Source organism: Apiospora marii (assembly GCF_038362585.1).
Source record: "Apiospora marii strain CBS 49790 chromosome Unknown utg000011l_segment0_segment0, whole genome shotgun sequence".
NCBI lineage: Eukaryota > Fungi > Ascomycota > Sordariomycetes > Amphisphaeriales > Apiosporaceae > Apiospora > Apiospora marii.
Genome location: NW_027117382.1, coordinates 1,894,472 through 1,910,297, shown reverse-complemented (window position 1 = coordinate 1,910,297; position 15,826 = coordinate 1,894,472). Strand labels below are relative to the sequence as shown.

Sequence of the window (15,826 nt, the reverse complement as noted above, 5' to 3'; positions counted from 1 at the left end):
CAGAGACTTGGAAAGTTATTTGGTAGCTAAGAGGAGTGATTGAAGAAATGGGGAATGACCTTGCTTATATACCTCCATATTTGATTATGAAGCCGCTGCTGAAAAGCCTTCGGAGATGTGTGTTAGCCATCATATATATTTCTTTTCTCCGCTACCCGGACCACTCAGTGGTGAACCTTCCTCTCTAGAATCAGTTGCACTTTTGGATTATAAAAAAGAATATTGGATATGGTACTTGGGCACCCTGGTTGACGTGAACCTTTAATGGTTGTGGGTAGGGGCAAAAACACCAATTCTCTAAATTGACTTGGGAGGCATTACGATTCTGCACCAAAACAAAACATCTTTCTGGAAAAATCTGGCTTTCATCCATTCTGTTTCTCATTATATTATCTCTATGTGTACTGAGCCGCCGAAACCTCCATGCGAATGGCCCTGACAAACAGGTATTGTGTTCTTCATAGGCTTCCAATAAAATAGCATCCCTAAACTCCTGCGATGCAGCAACCTGTGCGCTGGTATCCCTTCCGGTCAATCACTCATATCACATTTCAGTGATGGCTGTTGGTACTGGCGCCATCGAGATATGTACGCAACAACTGCCCCGACAAATCAGATCATATGCGGCAAGCATCCGATGGACAACAGTCATGGCAACTATATTTAGTCCAGTTCCACTGTCTCGACAGGTGAGAGATGGTCGCAGAGCTTCTCAGCTGACTGCTTGACCCGGCGCTCGTAGCGGTCGACAGCCCGCTGGGCCACGTGGCAGTCAGTGATGTTGCCGTCTTCCCCTCCTTCTGACATCACTGATTGGAGAGTTGTGGTCGCCTCCTCCCATGCTTTGACTTCCTTGGCCAAGCCATCAGCCATTTCGCGAGCTTCGTCGATGTAATGGGACTTGCGTTGGCTCTCGTTGTGGCCCTCGGTAGCATCGCTGCGAAGGTCTCGGATCAACTGCTTGATGTCCGTCTTGTAGTCGTCCCAGCCCTTTCTGGTGTCCTTCAGTTCACGTTCGAGGGCTGCGTGCTTCTGTTGCCACTCTTTTGCCTCCTCGATGGCTGCATCTCGTTCCAGACCCCCTGAAAGTCTCTCCTCGCTACGCTCCATGGCAATTCTGTGCAGTTGGTCGCACGCGTCTTCAATGTCTTCCTCGTCAGGATTGTTTCTCAGGAGAGCGACAATGTCCATCAGACCGGGCCGTCCATCGGATTTGGCAGTCTTGGCCGATGTGGAGGGACCAAGGCCAGAACTGGCACCGCGCTTGGGAGGCATGTTGGCAGAACTAAAGTATATAGTCAATGGCTGGCCTGGGCCAAATATATGAGTTTGGGAGGAGTAGTTACCAAATCGCGATCCAGAACACCAGTACTTGATCAATTGATATGCTGAGCAGCCGCGAGATCAAAGAAATCCCAGGCTGAGGAATGCAACACCACACGCGTTGGTTATGTGAGATGCTTTGGACTTGATGTTTCCCAGATAAAGAGGTTGAGAAGAGGGAGTTAGTCGCAACAAGTTGGTCTAGTTAGTTGCTTGTTTGATGAGACCAGCAGAGTGGTTGGTATCAAAGGCTCGTTGGGGGAAGGCATCTGTGCTAAGTCGATTGTCAATTATGTAGATATGGACCGTTGTTGGTCACAGGCGCGAGTTAAAACGCCGTGAAGTCGCGGTGTTCATTGTTTACGGCTGTTGTGAGCCGTAACTACTGTTTAAGTCGCGGCTGTCCTGCTATCCGCCAGTCCTTCGCGGCTTCATCCAACTACCCCGCACCAGGTAGATAGATATGCAAATGGTGCATGTGAGAGGGGAGTGATCATGAAATGGAAGTCCTCAAGTGCAACGGCTCAGGACCATGGCGCCTGGTATTGCAAATGTCTTGATGCCTTCACCACGCGGGTTTTGTCCGGTATCACTCGATGCACAGTTTGCAAAAAGGCCTAGACTTCACAAGGTTGGCATTTCTTGGTATTTGAATTTGATTTATATAATGGAAATACTAAATATCGCATGCGACATTAATATTTGCAGTGATATGGGGGCTTGAGCGATTCTCGTCTCTGAGAGCGCCGATGGATATATGTTGATGACCGTAACTCCGACCCATGCAAAAGAATTAACTCCCTAAATTCAGCATCCAATCTCCCCCCTATGGTCCCTCTTCTTTGCCTTCAATGCAGTTCTCTGACCTGTCTTTACTTGGTCCAGCCCAGGATGTTGAGAAGGTTGTTTCGAGGGTCGCCATTGACCTCGATCTCGAGCGCCTTCTTCCGGGCGGCCATGACTTCGGGCGTGTTCTGTTGGTCGAACATCTTGTCAAAGGTGTTGGTCTCGCGGCCTAGCTCTTTGCGAACATAGGAGACGACGGCGTAGGATGCGCCGACGACAGCCAGTGCGGGGAGTACCCTAATGGTGCGGGGAATGCATATCAGTACTGTTATTGCATTTCATAAAAGTATATAGATATTGGAAATCATACCTTGTGGTAAGGACGGGGTTTCTAGCGGCGGCCATTCTTGCGGCGGCTGGCACCTGCGGGTGCATGCCTTGTGGGTGGGTGATAGCCATGGTGCTGTATAGGTGGGTATTGAATATGCAGATGTCGATGCGAGTGGTTGCGGGTGTCAGACCGAAACGCTAAGAGTTGACTTAAAGTGGTGATTGATTGTAGTGTGTTGCACAGGATGTTGCTTTGGTGGAATGGTGCAGACTGCAGTGAAACATCTTGGAACGAACCGGTTTGCTCCCCCCATAATATATACAGCTTCACATGTGCCGAGCATGACTCTGCGATAGTTGCTCTAAGGCTAAGCTCCCAAGTTCTTCCGAACAAGTTGAGATGAGTTCGAGAAAGATTCGCGATGCAGTGGTCCGATGTTTCCTGGCCGCTCACGACACAGTGGTGTGATTTGGCCCAAGCTAGACCCCGAGCCATACCGGATTTCGACGTAGCAATCCAGCGCCTTGGGCTGTTAGCGGCGAGTCCCGTGGGGGAGGAGCCAACAAGAGTCAGCGGGAACTGGGCGGGCCAGCAACACCCGCCGGACTTAGGCGCAGTAAGGCCTGGCCCCCAAGCAAAGACCAAAACACAGCCGCCGGTCGCAAATCAGGTAAGGCTTTCCCGTGATTTTATCGCAGGGTCAGCCGGCGTGTGCCAATCGCCCATTGGCCCCCTTGCGCGCGCTTTGAGGGGAAATGAAAGCCCGGCGGAGTCCGACCGTCCATTTCGCGTCCATGGATTGCAACCTGTTCGTCCCAACACCCTGGGATCAATGTTGCAGTGTTGCGGTCAGTCGGTCCATTCCCCACGATACCAAACAAAACAGCAAAACGTACGACATAGACGACTGGATCTGCACTGGGGAAATGGAGGAGGCCTGGACCATCTGCCGTGTGCCATTTCATTCCGCTTTTTGTTCGCTGCATGTGTCAATACCTACTGCATTGCGGACAGGGCTGTACATTTCTGAAATTGGTGATCCGACTGTCGCAGGTCGGTTCCGACAACCGCCATTTCTAGGAGCCTTCCGAACTCCGACGAACTCCTAGGGCGACCAATAGTGATCGACATAGAGGTCAGACCACCATCTGAATTCCCCCAAAACTGTAATTGGTACCTGAGCAGCGCTGTCTCCACAACCCTATTGCTGTACTGCAGGCCTCACAAGGGTCACTTGACAGGAGCCTTACTCGACAAGGGCATTCGCTCCAAACTATGTTTTCTATCATGACTTCTTCGGGTGAAGCTACTGCATGAACTACTTACAAACAGTAAGACAAGCTGGCTATCGCTGCCATTGATTGCTCTAAGTTGTTTTCTTAATATGGTGTCGCCGATCACAGGGGCAATGAACAAGGTGTATCTGGAGACAGTGTATTTGCTATGACCAAGGACATACTCAGTCCCATCTTGCTTGCCAGCTTCAACAACGAGCGTGGCTCAGTCGAGTGCCCATCTGCACTGGTCTCTCACGATTCCTTGGCGACGACTTTGTGCAACCTCCGCTTCCACTACAGGTAGTAGTATCAAGACTTCTCATCTGCCCTTTTCGCCTCCATCTCCTCCTGCAACTCCTTCTGTGCTTTTCCCATCGAGACGTCAAAATTCTTGCCGAAATCCCGGTGTGCTGCCATGGCACGTGCGGATCGGAGACGGCTGTAAGGCTCACGGCCAACCGCCCACCAGACCCAGATCTCAATGAGTCGCGGTCGGGGGATGAAGCGAGGCAGACCGAGGATGTACTCGAAGAGGCTGCGATTCTTCTGGCCGACAATCCAGTTCTTCTGAAGGAGGTCGTTGAGATTCTTGGCGGCGATTTCGGCGAGATCAACTCCCTGGCTGTGAGTCCATGAATAGGATCTCTTAGGCTTTACCGTCGTGTCCGTTTGTCTGACATTTTTGGTGTTGGCGACCACGGTGAATCCATCCTGCTGGAGGAAATCGTTCTCTTCTTTCTTCTGCTCTTTGGTTTTAAGGCAGTTGGCGCAGGTCTCCTTGACGTGCTTCGTGTTGACATGCTGGTGGTCGACTTTGCTGCACTGGTCGCCCAAGAGGCACCAATCGCCGGGTTTCGAGTCGGCGATGGCGCAGCCGCAAGCATACACGGTCTTTAGAATGTGCATACACATGGTGACGGCGATGTGTGAGGTTGTGTTTGTTTGGGCGGAGGATGCCGATTGGCAGGATTTGGGGGCTCCAACGAAGACTCGTGAGATTGTGCAGTGTTTATTGATGGAGGGAGAAAGGGCTGTGGAGTTCGGCGCTAAGCAACGCTTTTGTAACAGAGCTGGAGCCATTGAATACAGGTCGGCTTTGCTACTTTCTTTAATGATTTTGGGCATTGAGGAGAGCACTCGAGTTCAAAGGAAAACATCACATCCCGATATCTGTACTTGTGACATGAGCGAGACAACATAAATGCCACCCAGCACCTACATAATGAAATGGCATCTACATAAAGCAGTAGAATGCCACCTGCACGCAAAGTTCACGAGTTTGCTACACGATATTCTACATGACTAGCCTCGTCAACGATTCAACAAAAAACTGCTAATCTATTTACCCTGACTGTGTAAGCTAAGGCAGGCCAGGGTGAACAGACCATTGCGAATCGTTTCAGTAGACCACAAAGTTCATGGAGTAGAGTCCAAGGCAGTAGTTATATCAGCGGAGACTGTTACACCAGCATACTGGGGTTTCAAACAGCAACTTCTTCTTATTCTTCTTTTTTTCTTCGATTTATACCACGGCTCCTCACAAGAAACAAAAGACCCCACTCGAGCAGGTTACCTCACCATGCCCAATGACAATTTAGTTTGGCAAGAAGCAGACACATCTGTTAAACACCCATACACCGAACTGTAACTGGCAAGGTGACTGACCCCTGGCTAATGGTAATGAGAGGCATACAAAGTCATAGTGCTTGTTCCAGTAGTGGTAGCAAGGGTTTGGGCGTGCAAAGGACTAGCGATCAACCTGTTACCATCTGGGTTGCAGAGGTGGGGAGCCTGGAAATGCCCCTGAATATCGGCGACTTGAATACATGTATCATCTCTGGATTGAAGAACACCAGCTTCGGACAGGGCCGCGTCCCATAACAACAAGAGTTGCAAGTATTGGTTTCTTTCTATTGGTAGTGAAGGGCAATGTGCAGTAATTGTTGAATGTTTACATGGTAGGCATCACATTACTCTATACTTGCAGTGCTTGATATTATCTAGAATCTGATCCGCGCAGAGCCTCCGAAAAGGCATTCACGACATCATGCTCATGGATCCATCTCAGGTCGGGCCTGTTCGAGATCCTCCATCGCAATTCCTCATCGGACTCCACCTTCCCTATTCGCTGCACCATAACTTCGTTGCGTCTCTGTACCGTCTGCTGCACTCGGTCAGTGTGCGGCTTCCGCGTCCTTTCATACAGTCTGATTGCCTCCGCGATTTCTTCACTGGCCTCAGTAGATGATGACCAGCCGCCAGTGCGCGCTAATAGTTGCCTCACGGCCTGTGCAAAAGCCCATCCATCATCAGCGGCCAGACTGCCACCCGCTGCATAGGCGCCGCCATGTGCGTGGGCTGCGTCTCCCGCTAATGTGACACGACCATCGCCCAGGACCCAGGTCTCCAGCCCATCGGCGGCCGAGTTGGGGTAAACCTTGGTGTACGGCGTCGCCTCTACAATGGACCGGACCAGGGGGCTCCAGTCTTTGTAAAACTCGCGCAGATCATTCACCGTACCAGTCGAGTCCCAAGCCGCCACTTGGTGCCGTGCAGTTTCCGGAGGCTCGTTGGGGTCTTCTTGGTGGCTTCCCACGACAGAGAACAGACCTTGGGCCAGCGGGGTCACGAACAAGGTGCGATCGGGACCCCAGATGTGCACGGCCTCACGGGGCAAATTGGGGATGTTCTCGACGTGCGATATCGGAAACACGGACCGTAACGTGGTCCAGCCGGTGATTCGGGTCTTCGAGGTGGACACGAAGAATTGGCGTACGGGAGAGTGGATGCCGTCTGCGCCCAACCAAATGTCAGCTTGCTCGGTCGAGCCATCAGTGAAGGTGATGACCAGCTTTCGTAACTCGGCATTGAAAGAACATGACTGAAATGCCTTGCCGAGATGAAGGGTCGCTGGATCCAGATGTCTTGCTAGGGTTTGCTGAAGATGCGGTCGGAAGAAACGGGCTGTATGATGCCGCTCTTCTACAGACTTGCTATGAGTGTCAAACGACACCACTTCATCGGTATTGTAGTGACTGATTACATCCAGAGTTAGCAAATCCGTTCGCCTTTGAACAATCTGGGGGCAGCCGAACCGGTATATCATGGGATGCCGCGACTCGTTTCGAAAGGCCACCGACTCATCCAAGGCGTCAGCAACCCCAAGCCTCTCCAGCGTCCTCATACCATTCGGTCCCAGAGCGATCGTTGCCCCGACCTCCCGCAGCTCCAAGGTCTTTTCATATATCTGCACTTCGACTCCTGGCTCGTCCTTCAGCGCGATAGCCGCCGTGAGCCCCGCAATGCCGGCGCCGATGATGGCGATGCGGAGTCTGGATGCGTCTGGCATCACACTGAGCTATACAGAGGAATACTCTATAACAGAAAAGGAGGAGCAAAATGAAACTATGAAGTAATAGAGAAAATGCCGCGTGCTGGATGCTTTTGGAGATTGCCGAGTTGAGTGTCGGGGAAACGTCACGCCATAGGGACCCCGCTTTAGCTTATCACCTAGAAGGGGTTGATGTCTCGGTCATGACAACCTACCGACCCAAAGCACACCAAACAGCAACTTCTAGTATTCGCTGTGATATGCATCAAATCTTGAGCCAAAAGGTACTGGGAGTGTTCCTTGTAGGAAATCACTGCCTCCAAGTAGGGTCTCTAAATTTTTGACTCATGATACGACTCGATCGGTTGGACAGGACAGGAGATATCAAGATACTCTGAAACTGAAATTGAATTTTTGCTCGCTCTCTAATTACTACTTGCTCCTGCATGTCTACAAGAACCATCTAAACTCCGGCACCCTTGGCCCATCCCTCAGCTTCAGCGTGGGAACATCCCGGGCCGTGAGGTTGATCCCTTGCTGGCGGTTCCGGCGCTTATTGTCGAACATCATGAAGGCGCCAAGGCAGGCCGACACCAAGCAGCCAACGGCACCGAAGACGGCCGTGGTGATGAGCGCGGGCTCGTACTTGGGGGCGTCCTTGGTCTGGAAGACGTTGCTGGCCACCAGGCCCATGAGATTGGCCAGGGGTACACCGACGGACGTCAAGGTGAGTCGTTCGCCTTCGTGGGCTACATTGTTGTTGTACCACTAGTACAAAAATTTGGTCAGCAAAAATACTTGGAAAGAAGACCCTCCCTCATGCGGAGAGCGAAACTCACAGTGCTTAATATGACCGATGGTGCGCTAGTTCCCCAGCACATCATGAACGTCGCAAAGTAGGCGACCTGGATTTGAGACGACACATCCTGGATTGTGGCGTAGATGACGAAACCAATGAAGGTAAATGCGAAGCCAAGGGCGATGAATGGAAACCGGATCCTCGTCAGATCAGAGCTGAAAGCCAACAGCAGCAGCATCACCGCCCCCTATTACACTAGTCAGCATTTTAATTTCGGCTAGTCGAGATGGCATCGCAGACTTACGGTGATGTTGGGTGCCACGGTATACAGGTTAGTCTTGACCTTGTCGTAGTTCAACCGCTGCACAATTTGGGGCAAGAACAGCTGCACCGCCTGCAGCGGCACGCCGAGGCAGATCTCGATGAGCAGGAAGCCGTAGGTCGTGGGCCGCTTGAACACCTTCAGCGACTCCTTGAGGTTAAACTTTTCGTTGACCACTGACGAACTGTCGACTAGGATGCGGTGATATGCCAGTGCCTTCTCGTCGGCGTTCAGGAAGGTGGCTTCGGCGGCGCTCTTGGGCAGGTACCAGAAGGCGAACAGGGAGAACAGCACCGTGGCGGTGCCCTCGACGATGAACAACCATCGCCATGCGAAGTCGACCAGATGGGAATGAATCTGGAAGACGCCAAATGCCAGAAGACCGCTGAACGCACTAGCAATGTTGGAGGCGGCGTAGAATATGGCCAGTCGTCGGGCGAGTTCACCTCGGCGGTAGAAGGTGGTCAGGTAGTAGATGACGAGTGGGAAGAAGGCGCTTTCAGACATGCCTATAGATACACGTATTAGTTAATGGATCAATAACAAACCCCACTGCGAAAAAGGCCTTACCAAGGAACCATCTCAAGGCAAAGATTCCGCTGAAGTTCTTGGCAGCGGCGGTGAGAAGCGTCATGCATCCGAAACTGCCCATAAGGATAGGCAAGACGCGAGCAGGTCCAAACTTCTTGCCAAGCATGGCAAGGGGTGGTGCGAATATGACATAGGGGACGAAAAAGATGCCAAGAATCAAGTTGTATTGGCCGGGTGCAAATCCGAGATCTGATCACGCAGTATGTTAGCACAGCACATGACAAGGGATGTGCATAATATGTTAAAAATGAACGAACTCACCATCTGACATTCCATCGGTCTGTGCATTGCCAAGATTTCCTTTGTCGAGGGAATTGAAGAGGTACTGATGAAGAAGATTGAGGTCAGTTTCGTTTGAATCTTGTAAGTGATGTTACTCCAGCGGCAGCTAAAGCGATATGCCGCGAGGCTTGGGGCGTAGTGCGTGCGGCACATAGGTGGCTTGGTAGCGTAGACGTACCATGACGGCCAAAACCGGCAACAATCGAAAGTCGAACTTGCGGCACAGCGCTCTTTCGGCCTGTGCGTCCACGACTCTGGCTGTCTCCCCAATATCGACATCACCACCCCTTGCACTCTCAGCGTCGGCGTCGGGGACCTTGTCACCCCCGACCATGGAGCTCTTGGTGACAGAGGCGTCATCTTCGGGGCGCATGGCGCCTTCTTCCTTGGTGGTGATTGTGGCCATGTCTGATACTGCCGGCGTTATTCCCTCCAATCAGGTCGAGAACGGATACTTCAAAGAGTAAACCGTTTGCAATGATGTACAATCGGCGCGAACTGCCCGCCACGAAAACAACGCGAAGTGTCGCCCGAGATATATATAACCTGCGCGGCACTTAGCCCGATGCGGACAATTGATAAGGGCGTGGTATGTATTAGTCGGCTCGATGAATCCCCAGACTCTTTATCGGGGGCTCCATAGCTGATCCAAGGGACCGTCATTTCCGGGGTTGTTATCAGTCGCTGTTGGGGACACCTCATTGGCGCGTGACCAGATCGTCGTTATCTCTAGGACCTCCGAGTCATAACCCCTGCGTGCGGGTGCTGATAAGCCCAGCTGCCGGCTGCAGCATTACCGTATCGTCGGTAATGCCACGCGTGGTTCGTATTAGGTACTGGATTTACCTTATGCGGCTGTCGCTATCGCCCATGTCGACCGACTTGATTGCTGTGACCCTGTCGCTGCGTCGGTTACCGGTCTTGCGTGGTCAGCTCTCAATCGTGCCAGTATGCATGCAACACAGTCAGCAACAGTACCAAAGTACCATCGAAACCAACCAGGTTCCAGTGAGAGATGCCTGCGGCATGAGAAGAGTTGCATTCCGCAGGCCGCACCGTGGGGGCGTTCGCCATGGGTTCAATGTTTGTTTGCGTGCTTGCTTTCTTTTGTCTCCCAGGGCGTTTGGGCGGTATTGCTTGTCCATCGTGCGCTGCTGAGATTGGCGGATGAGCGAGGGAGAAAGGCGGAAAACCTCCAGATTGGCTGGAAATCTCTCCGAAGGGAGCCCACAGGGGGGCACCCACGTATTCGGGCGCAGGCGGGCGGGCGCGCACCTACAGGATGAAAAGGCCCCAGCAGTAGTCTATTTCAAGATCACCACCACCACCATCCAGCGTGCCGTGCTACGTGCGTAACGGCGGCGCATGCAATCCCGTCTATCCGGTTCCATAGTTCATCAAATTGGATGATCAGAGAGAAAATGCACATGTAGTACTGCATGTCGGTCTCATCTGCATTGCCAATCAGTGGCTTGGGATTTGCGGTTGTACGACCCGAGCATTCATCTTTCTTTCTTTTCCCTTGCTGCCTCGCCCCCACGGGCTCGCAGGCTCTATTTGTCTGCCGCGCACCACGTTCGTCCAACCCCACGCGAATGCTACCGTGAGGCTCGCATTCCCTTGCCCGTACTTTCCCGTGCAGGCGCGGCCGCCTGCAGTTCCGACCGACGGAGATGGCGTGCTACGGAAGTGTGAATCGAACGACATGGAACGGGCAGAAAAGACGAGTCCTTTTTCTCAAAGATACGGTGAGAAGATAAGAGAGGGCCTAAACGTTCTAAGATCAGCCACAAGACCCCTGCGACGCGCTGGAAACCAGCGCCCCGCGCTGTGCGACAGTGAGAACCTATATACTCACCCCCGTCTCAAAACAAACTGATGTTCCAATGGCTCGTATCAACTGGACTCCTTTGGCCCTTGTGCGATATTTTAATCAGGTATGCATTGCGAATCTATCTCCCGATTGGAGGTCAATCCAATCGGATCGCTCCAGTTACCGAACCGTCGCACAACAACCAATGGGATTGATATGCATCATGCGATCCTGTCAAAGCAGCTGCAGCTCTTAGCTGCGGTACTTTTCGAATAGCCCGGCTCGGCAGAGGTAGACAAGGAAAGAGTAAGCTCAATGAGACTCCAATACGAAGTAAGATTCGAGATGTGCATCTCGACTGCAAATGTTAGGTTGAGTTTGAAAGGGTGGTGGCTCAACAACACAGGTCCCGCGTTATGTTCCACCAACGTAATAAAATATTGCATTCAATCGTGAAAGCGTGTTGTCATCAAGTCAATTCTATTTGGGGAAAATGACCCAACTCTGGAAGGACTTTTGGTAATACCCAATAGATAGAACCGCTGTAAGCCATCAGATAGACCATGCCATACCGTAGCATGACCCCTATCCATAACCATCCCATGCCCTCATGGCGCAAGAGTCTTCTCAAGCTCCATAAGCTCAGCAAAGTCCTCGACAATCTTGCGTCTCTCCTCGCCTTCGGGCTTGGGCAGAGGCTTGCGAGCCCAGCCTCCATAACCCAAATATTCCTGCATCGCCACCTTGGTTCCCACGAGACCCGTCTGGATTGCGGCCCAGTCTCCGCGGGCCAGGATTTCCTGCAGGCGCTGGGCCTCCTTGATATTGCCATCATCGTAGCACTTCATCGTCTGTATGCAGGTCTTGGGTGCCAGGTTTGCAATCCCACCGATGATGCCCTGCCCGCCGCTGATCATGGTCTGTAGGGTGAAGTCACCAGAGCCGCCAAAGCACGCAAACTGGCCGGCCGAGGAGTTGGCGCCATTCTGTTTTCCATTGCTGGAGGGGCCCTTAAAGGCAGCAGCCACCCGGGCGAGCTTGCCAGTATTAGCGCAGGTGAACTTGCAGCCGGCAATGTTGGGGTGCTGTCCCAACTCGATGAGCACATCGCTGTTGAGGTCGACTCCGCCTACAGCAGGAGGATAGTTGTAGAGGATGATGGGGATCGGCGAGGCGTCTGCGATGTCCCTGAAGAAGCTCTTGATGGACTCGGGGGAGAACAAGCCCTTGTAGTACGAAGGGGGCAGGATGAGAGCATAGTCTCCGCCGGCCGCTGCGGCTTCTTTGCAGAGACCAATGGCTTGACGAGTGGCCTCGCCTCCGCATCCCACGATGAGGGGAATACTCGAGAAGCCAGCAGAGTCCAGTGCTTCTCGTGTTTCTCTAGTGACGGTGTCTCGCTCCTTGGGAGTCAGATGGACCGCTTCTCCGTTGGAACCCTGCACGGCAATGCCTGCCACGCCTTCTCGGGCGAGGTGGACGGCGTGGCGGCGGACGGTGGCGGTGTCTATCTCCTCATCTTGGTCAAAGAAGAGCACAGTGGGCACATAGACGCCAGGGACTAGGGGACGGGTGATATGAGACATGGTGCCGCGATGATGACCGTTGGAGTGGCTGATAGATAGGCCATTACCGTTTGGTGGGTGGTCAATGTCCGCCGAGGGGGGCATGGTGAAGATAAATAGCAGGAGGGTAGGAGGTGGTCAGGCTAGTGGTAAATAGAGTTTCGTCGAACTGGAGCGACACAAGTCAGTTCGGGCTATTGTGAGGAGAACTGGGTCACAATGAGAGGGTCCAGGGCGATCCTTGCACTCTCCCGATGGACTGTCAGACGTGCGGGTCTTCTTATAGTTATACGGGAGGTGGGAATGTGTCCCAGAAGCCGACTGCCTGGGCCGGGCGTATATTGGGCATAGAGAAACCCCATTGGCGGTGGCTGAAGGATGCAGTTGCATGTTGTACAAGGTAGTGATTCGTAATGTAGGTGCACGTATTGCAGCAGCACAGGGATGGTGCTTCTGATGGTGCGTCTGAATACATACGTGAGACATGTAGTACCTCCGAACTTGGTGTGTCCAACATGGGACGGGTCCAATCCTTCAATGAACGGAAGCAAGGGCTGTGGGCCAGGGTCGGGGTGAGGCGCTGGAACTAGGGTGGATTAAAGGAACGATACTCCGTATAGGTACTCTTAATATTCCATGGCCCACTGCGGTTCCACGCGAGCGCAAGCGGGATGCGTTGGCCCCCCGAGATGTGCTTGTGCAACTTCCTCTGGGTGGTTTTTGGGTCGGCTTCCAGTCCATGATTTCTAGGCCCGTTGGATTAATGCAAGATTTTCAACCGGATGACCAATCCCCGTGCTTGATTGGAAGCACTTCACTTGATGTAGACCAATGGGTGTGAGGGTGGTGGCCAGGTCGTGTCGATGAATTCCAAGAGAGGTCTTTTGTCGAATTTAGGTGCCGAGGGTAGCCCCGGACGATCTCCGATGGAAATGGTGGGTGAGCGGGGTGAAAGCGCCATGCGCTCTAGACCGGCTCCAATCTCTCGCTGTGAGGCAGTTGACTCGCCAAAACCGCTCCTCCGAGAACTTATGGCCATGTGGGACATGAGCACTCAGCAATACAGCAGAGAGGTGCAAATCGCCGCTCTTCGCCCAAGGTCGGCCGTGTCTGACTGAGGACCTAACCCTGTTGTGGGCATCGTAGCCGTTGTACGTGACTTGAAATCAGAGCCCCAACCCAGGATGGGATAGTGCTACCCCACGCCAAGCAGTTGGTATCCATTCGTGCCCAGCACGCCCTCCGAGGCGACCCTTGTTTTCCTTTTGATTGCCGTAGGCTGTACCTTGCAGTGCCCGTGAGAAGTGCCCAAACGTAAGGAGGAAAATCGTGGGGGTCACGCACAGGCCCCTTCTGATGACAGCCCTGGACCTTTCTTTGTCGGAAGACGTCGGGCGCTTGCTTGTCCAAGAATGCTGGGCGATTGAAGCAACTCATTCGTGATGCTGACGCGCCTCGTGCTGCCGGAAGCTGTTGCACTCTGAGCACTTTTGGGGCATTTTGCATGATTTCCACTGTTCCTCATCACATGCTACTTCGTTATTGGTGCAAGATGACCCCCAAATACGACTCCTCGCTTGGTTCTCTTCCACCTACCAACAACCTCTGGACCCAGCACTCAGAATGGGCGATACTTGGGCTCCGACATGCTAGATGTTGGAGCAGCAGGTCGTGGCAGAAATTCTCTGTCCACGTGTTCCAGGGAGATTCTGACCGCTGGTTTGGCAACGCCAGTCATCTCATTGAGAGGCAGCCTCGCAGAGTCGAATGGGCGCCGGTTGTGCTTACTCTTATCGCAAAACCAAAGCAAAAAGAAGGCTTTGTAATCAGGGCGAAGCTAACCCAGATAAAATCAGGTCAGGTCTCACAAGAAGCGCCATGTCCTTCGTAGGTGACTGGCGATGAAACCACTGATATCGGTAGATGGGATGCGCCTCTTGTCTGCGTCTAAACTTCGAATTCTTTGGTGCCACATCGGTGGGGGCCACTCAGGCATTTGGGCCATGTTGGGGGTCATACTTACTGACCAAGCTGAAACGTAAAAGGGTCACACGACTACCAACATTCTCAAAGTTTGGGCACCCAATGCTGTGGTTCTTACCCAACTATGAGGTTACAATAACTGGTAGTATGTGCGACCCCCCACGACGTCAATCAAGAAGGGATGGAGTGAACAAGATCGGCTTTTCCACGTTACTTTTCGCCGTATTGCGGAGATACAACGGGGATGGGCCTAAACCCCGCACTGAAGGCATGTACCTCTCGCATCCATCTCCCGTACCCCTCGTCAGAAGTACATGTAGTAGCAGAAGCTTCCAGGTTTCCGTGGCACGAAGCTGGGAAACATCGGCCCATTTCACAGACCAATAGTTCGAGGGATGCATGATGACTCGCAGCTGCCACTCACCCGGAGCCGACAGCATCACACCGTGGCCACAGCACCGCTCTCTTTTCGTGCTGGCAGGTCAAACTGACGCGAGGGGTTTGGGGTCAGGATGCGGAGATTTTCCCCAGGCCCCCCCCTGCAACTTGAACGCCGCCAAGCAGCGAGTTATTGGGCGATGGGTTAGTGGATGATTTGCAACGCTGCAGCACCTCCATCAAACTTGCCGATACGGACATTGCTGCATCGCATGGTGACATTTCGGTACTTCCAAGGTCTTTTTAAGCTCCAAACGTTGAAACTTGCCTCACGAGGATTGCTTGGCAATTACTACAGACAGAGGTAACGAACATCATGAGAGGATGGAGATCTCTGATCCCGTTCCGCACCATTGCCCATTCCTAGTCGAACAACATGATTACCCATCGGGGAGGAACGTACACACTGATAAGAAGCGCATGAATGCAACACCACAACACAGAGTTGTATCTCCATCGACTCTAATCTTCAGAGGGTATGCCCCCAAGAAACGAACGTTCACGGCATCCATGCTCTAGCATAATCGGCGGCGACAAGGCAAGAAGCGGCTGCCTACGACTCCGGGGTTTGAAAACAGACTACGAGAGATGAAGTCACCACAAACCCCGGTGCGAATGATTCCTGGGGCACTCGGTGGATCTAGCAAAGCTATCCCGTGCCCACTTCGGCGTCTATGCTTGAACTGGATGGTGTACATGCTGACCCCGTCTAAGCCCACCGGTGGGGTGATATGGATTCCGGGGATATTTGTTCCTCGGTTAATGATCATACATGTAGTTACCGGCTCTCCTCCACTTTGCATCGGCTATACGGTCATGTATTGCACCCCCACGTACCCCATCCTCTATTCTAACCCGGTGCTCGATCTCGGGGGAGTGCCACATTCGTGAAAAGCTAAGCTCTTAAAATGACTGGGCGGTCTCCCCCTTTAATAATTGCTCCAGATTTTGAGGGCCTGACTCGGCCGCCACTTGCTTCAAAAAG

At 52.7% G+C, this 15,826-nt stretch overlaps 6 protein-coding genes across 6 annotated transcripts; 1 reads left to right on the top strand and 5 right to left on the bottom strand.

The window, feature by feature from the left end:
• Nucleotides 1–663: 663 nt before the first annotated feature.
• PG985_013679 (uncharacterized protein) lies at nt 664–1,275 on the bottom strand (the record flags this gene model as incomplete). The annotated part of the gene is made up of 1 exon (XM_066833445.1): nt 664–1,275. The coding sequence occupies one exon, from the start codon at nt 1,273–1,275 to the stop codon at nt 664–666; it is 612 nt and encodes a 203-aa protein (XP_066678185.1).
• Nucleotides 1,276–2,195: 920 nt separating this feature from the next.
• Nucleotides 2,196–2,568, bottom strand: PG985_013678 (uncharacterized protein; the record flags this gene model as incomplete). Its single annotated transcript, XM_066833444.1, has 2 exons — nt 2,196–2,406; nt 2,480–2,568. 2 exons carry the CDS (start codon nt 2,566–2,568, stop codon nt 2,196–2,198), a joined length of 300 nt encoding a protein of 99 aa, XP_066678184.1.
• A 1,256-nt stretch (nt 2,569–3,824) lies between these two features.
• On the top strand, nt 3,825–4,614 carry PG985_013677 (uncharacterized protein; the record flags this gene model as incomplete). The annotated part of the gene is made up of 3 exons (XM_066833443.1): nt 3,825–3,857; nt 3,904–4,341; nt 4,477–4,614. 3 exons carry the CDS (start codon nt 3,825–3,827, stop codon nt 4,612–4,614), a joined length of 609 nt encoding a protein of 202 aa, XP_066678183.1.
• Nucleotides 4,615–5,713: 1,099 nt separating this feature from the next.
• Nucleotides 5,714–7,066, bottom strand: PG985_013676 (uncharacterized protein; the record flags this gene model as incomplete). Its single annotated transcript, XM_066833442.1, has 1 exon — nt 5,714–7,066. One exon carries the CDS (start codon nt 7,064–7,066, stop codon nt 5,714–5,716), a length of 1,353 nt encoding a protein of 450 aa, XP_066678182.1.
• A 432-nt stretch (nt 7,067–7,498) lies between these two features.
• PG985_013675 (permease of the major facilitator superfamily) lies at nt 7,499–9,448 on the bottom strand (the record flags this gene model as incomplete). The annotated part of the gene is made up of 6 exons (XM_066833441.1): nt 7,499–7,816; nt 7,888–8,094; nt 8,152–8,678; nt 8,740–8,949; nt 9,022–9,085; nt 9,221–9,448. 6 exons carry the CDS (start codon nt 9,446–9,448, stop codon nt 7,499–7,501), a joined length of 1,554 nt encoding a protein of 517 aa, XP_066678181.1.
• Nucleotides 9,449–11,463: 2,015 nt separating this feature from the next.
• Nucleotides 11,464–12,525, bottom strand: PG985_013674 (uncharacterized protein; the record flags this gene model as incomplete). The annotated part of the gene is made up of 1 exon (XM_066833440.1): nt 11,464–12,525. The coding sequence occupies one exon, from the start codon at nt 12,523–12,525 to the stop codon at nt 11,464–11,466; it is 1,062 nt and encodes a 353-aa protein (XP_066678180.1).
• Nucleotides 12,526–15,826: the final 3,301 nt, after the last annotated feature.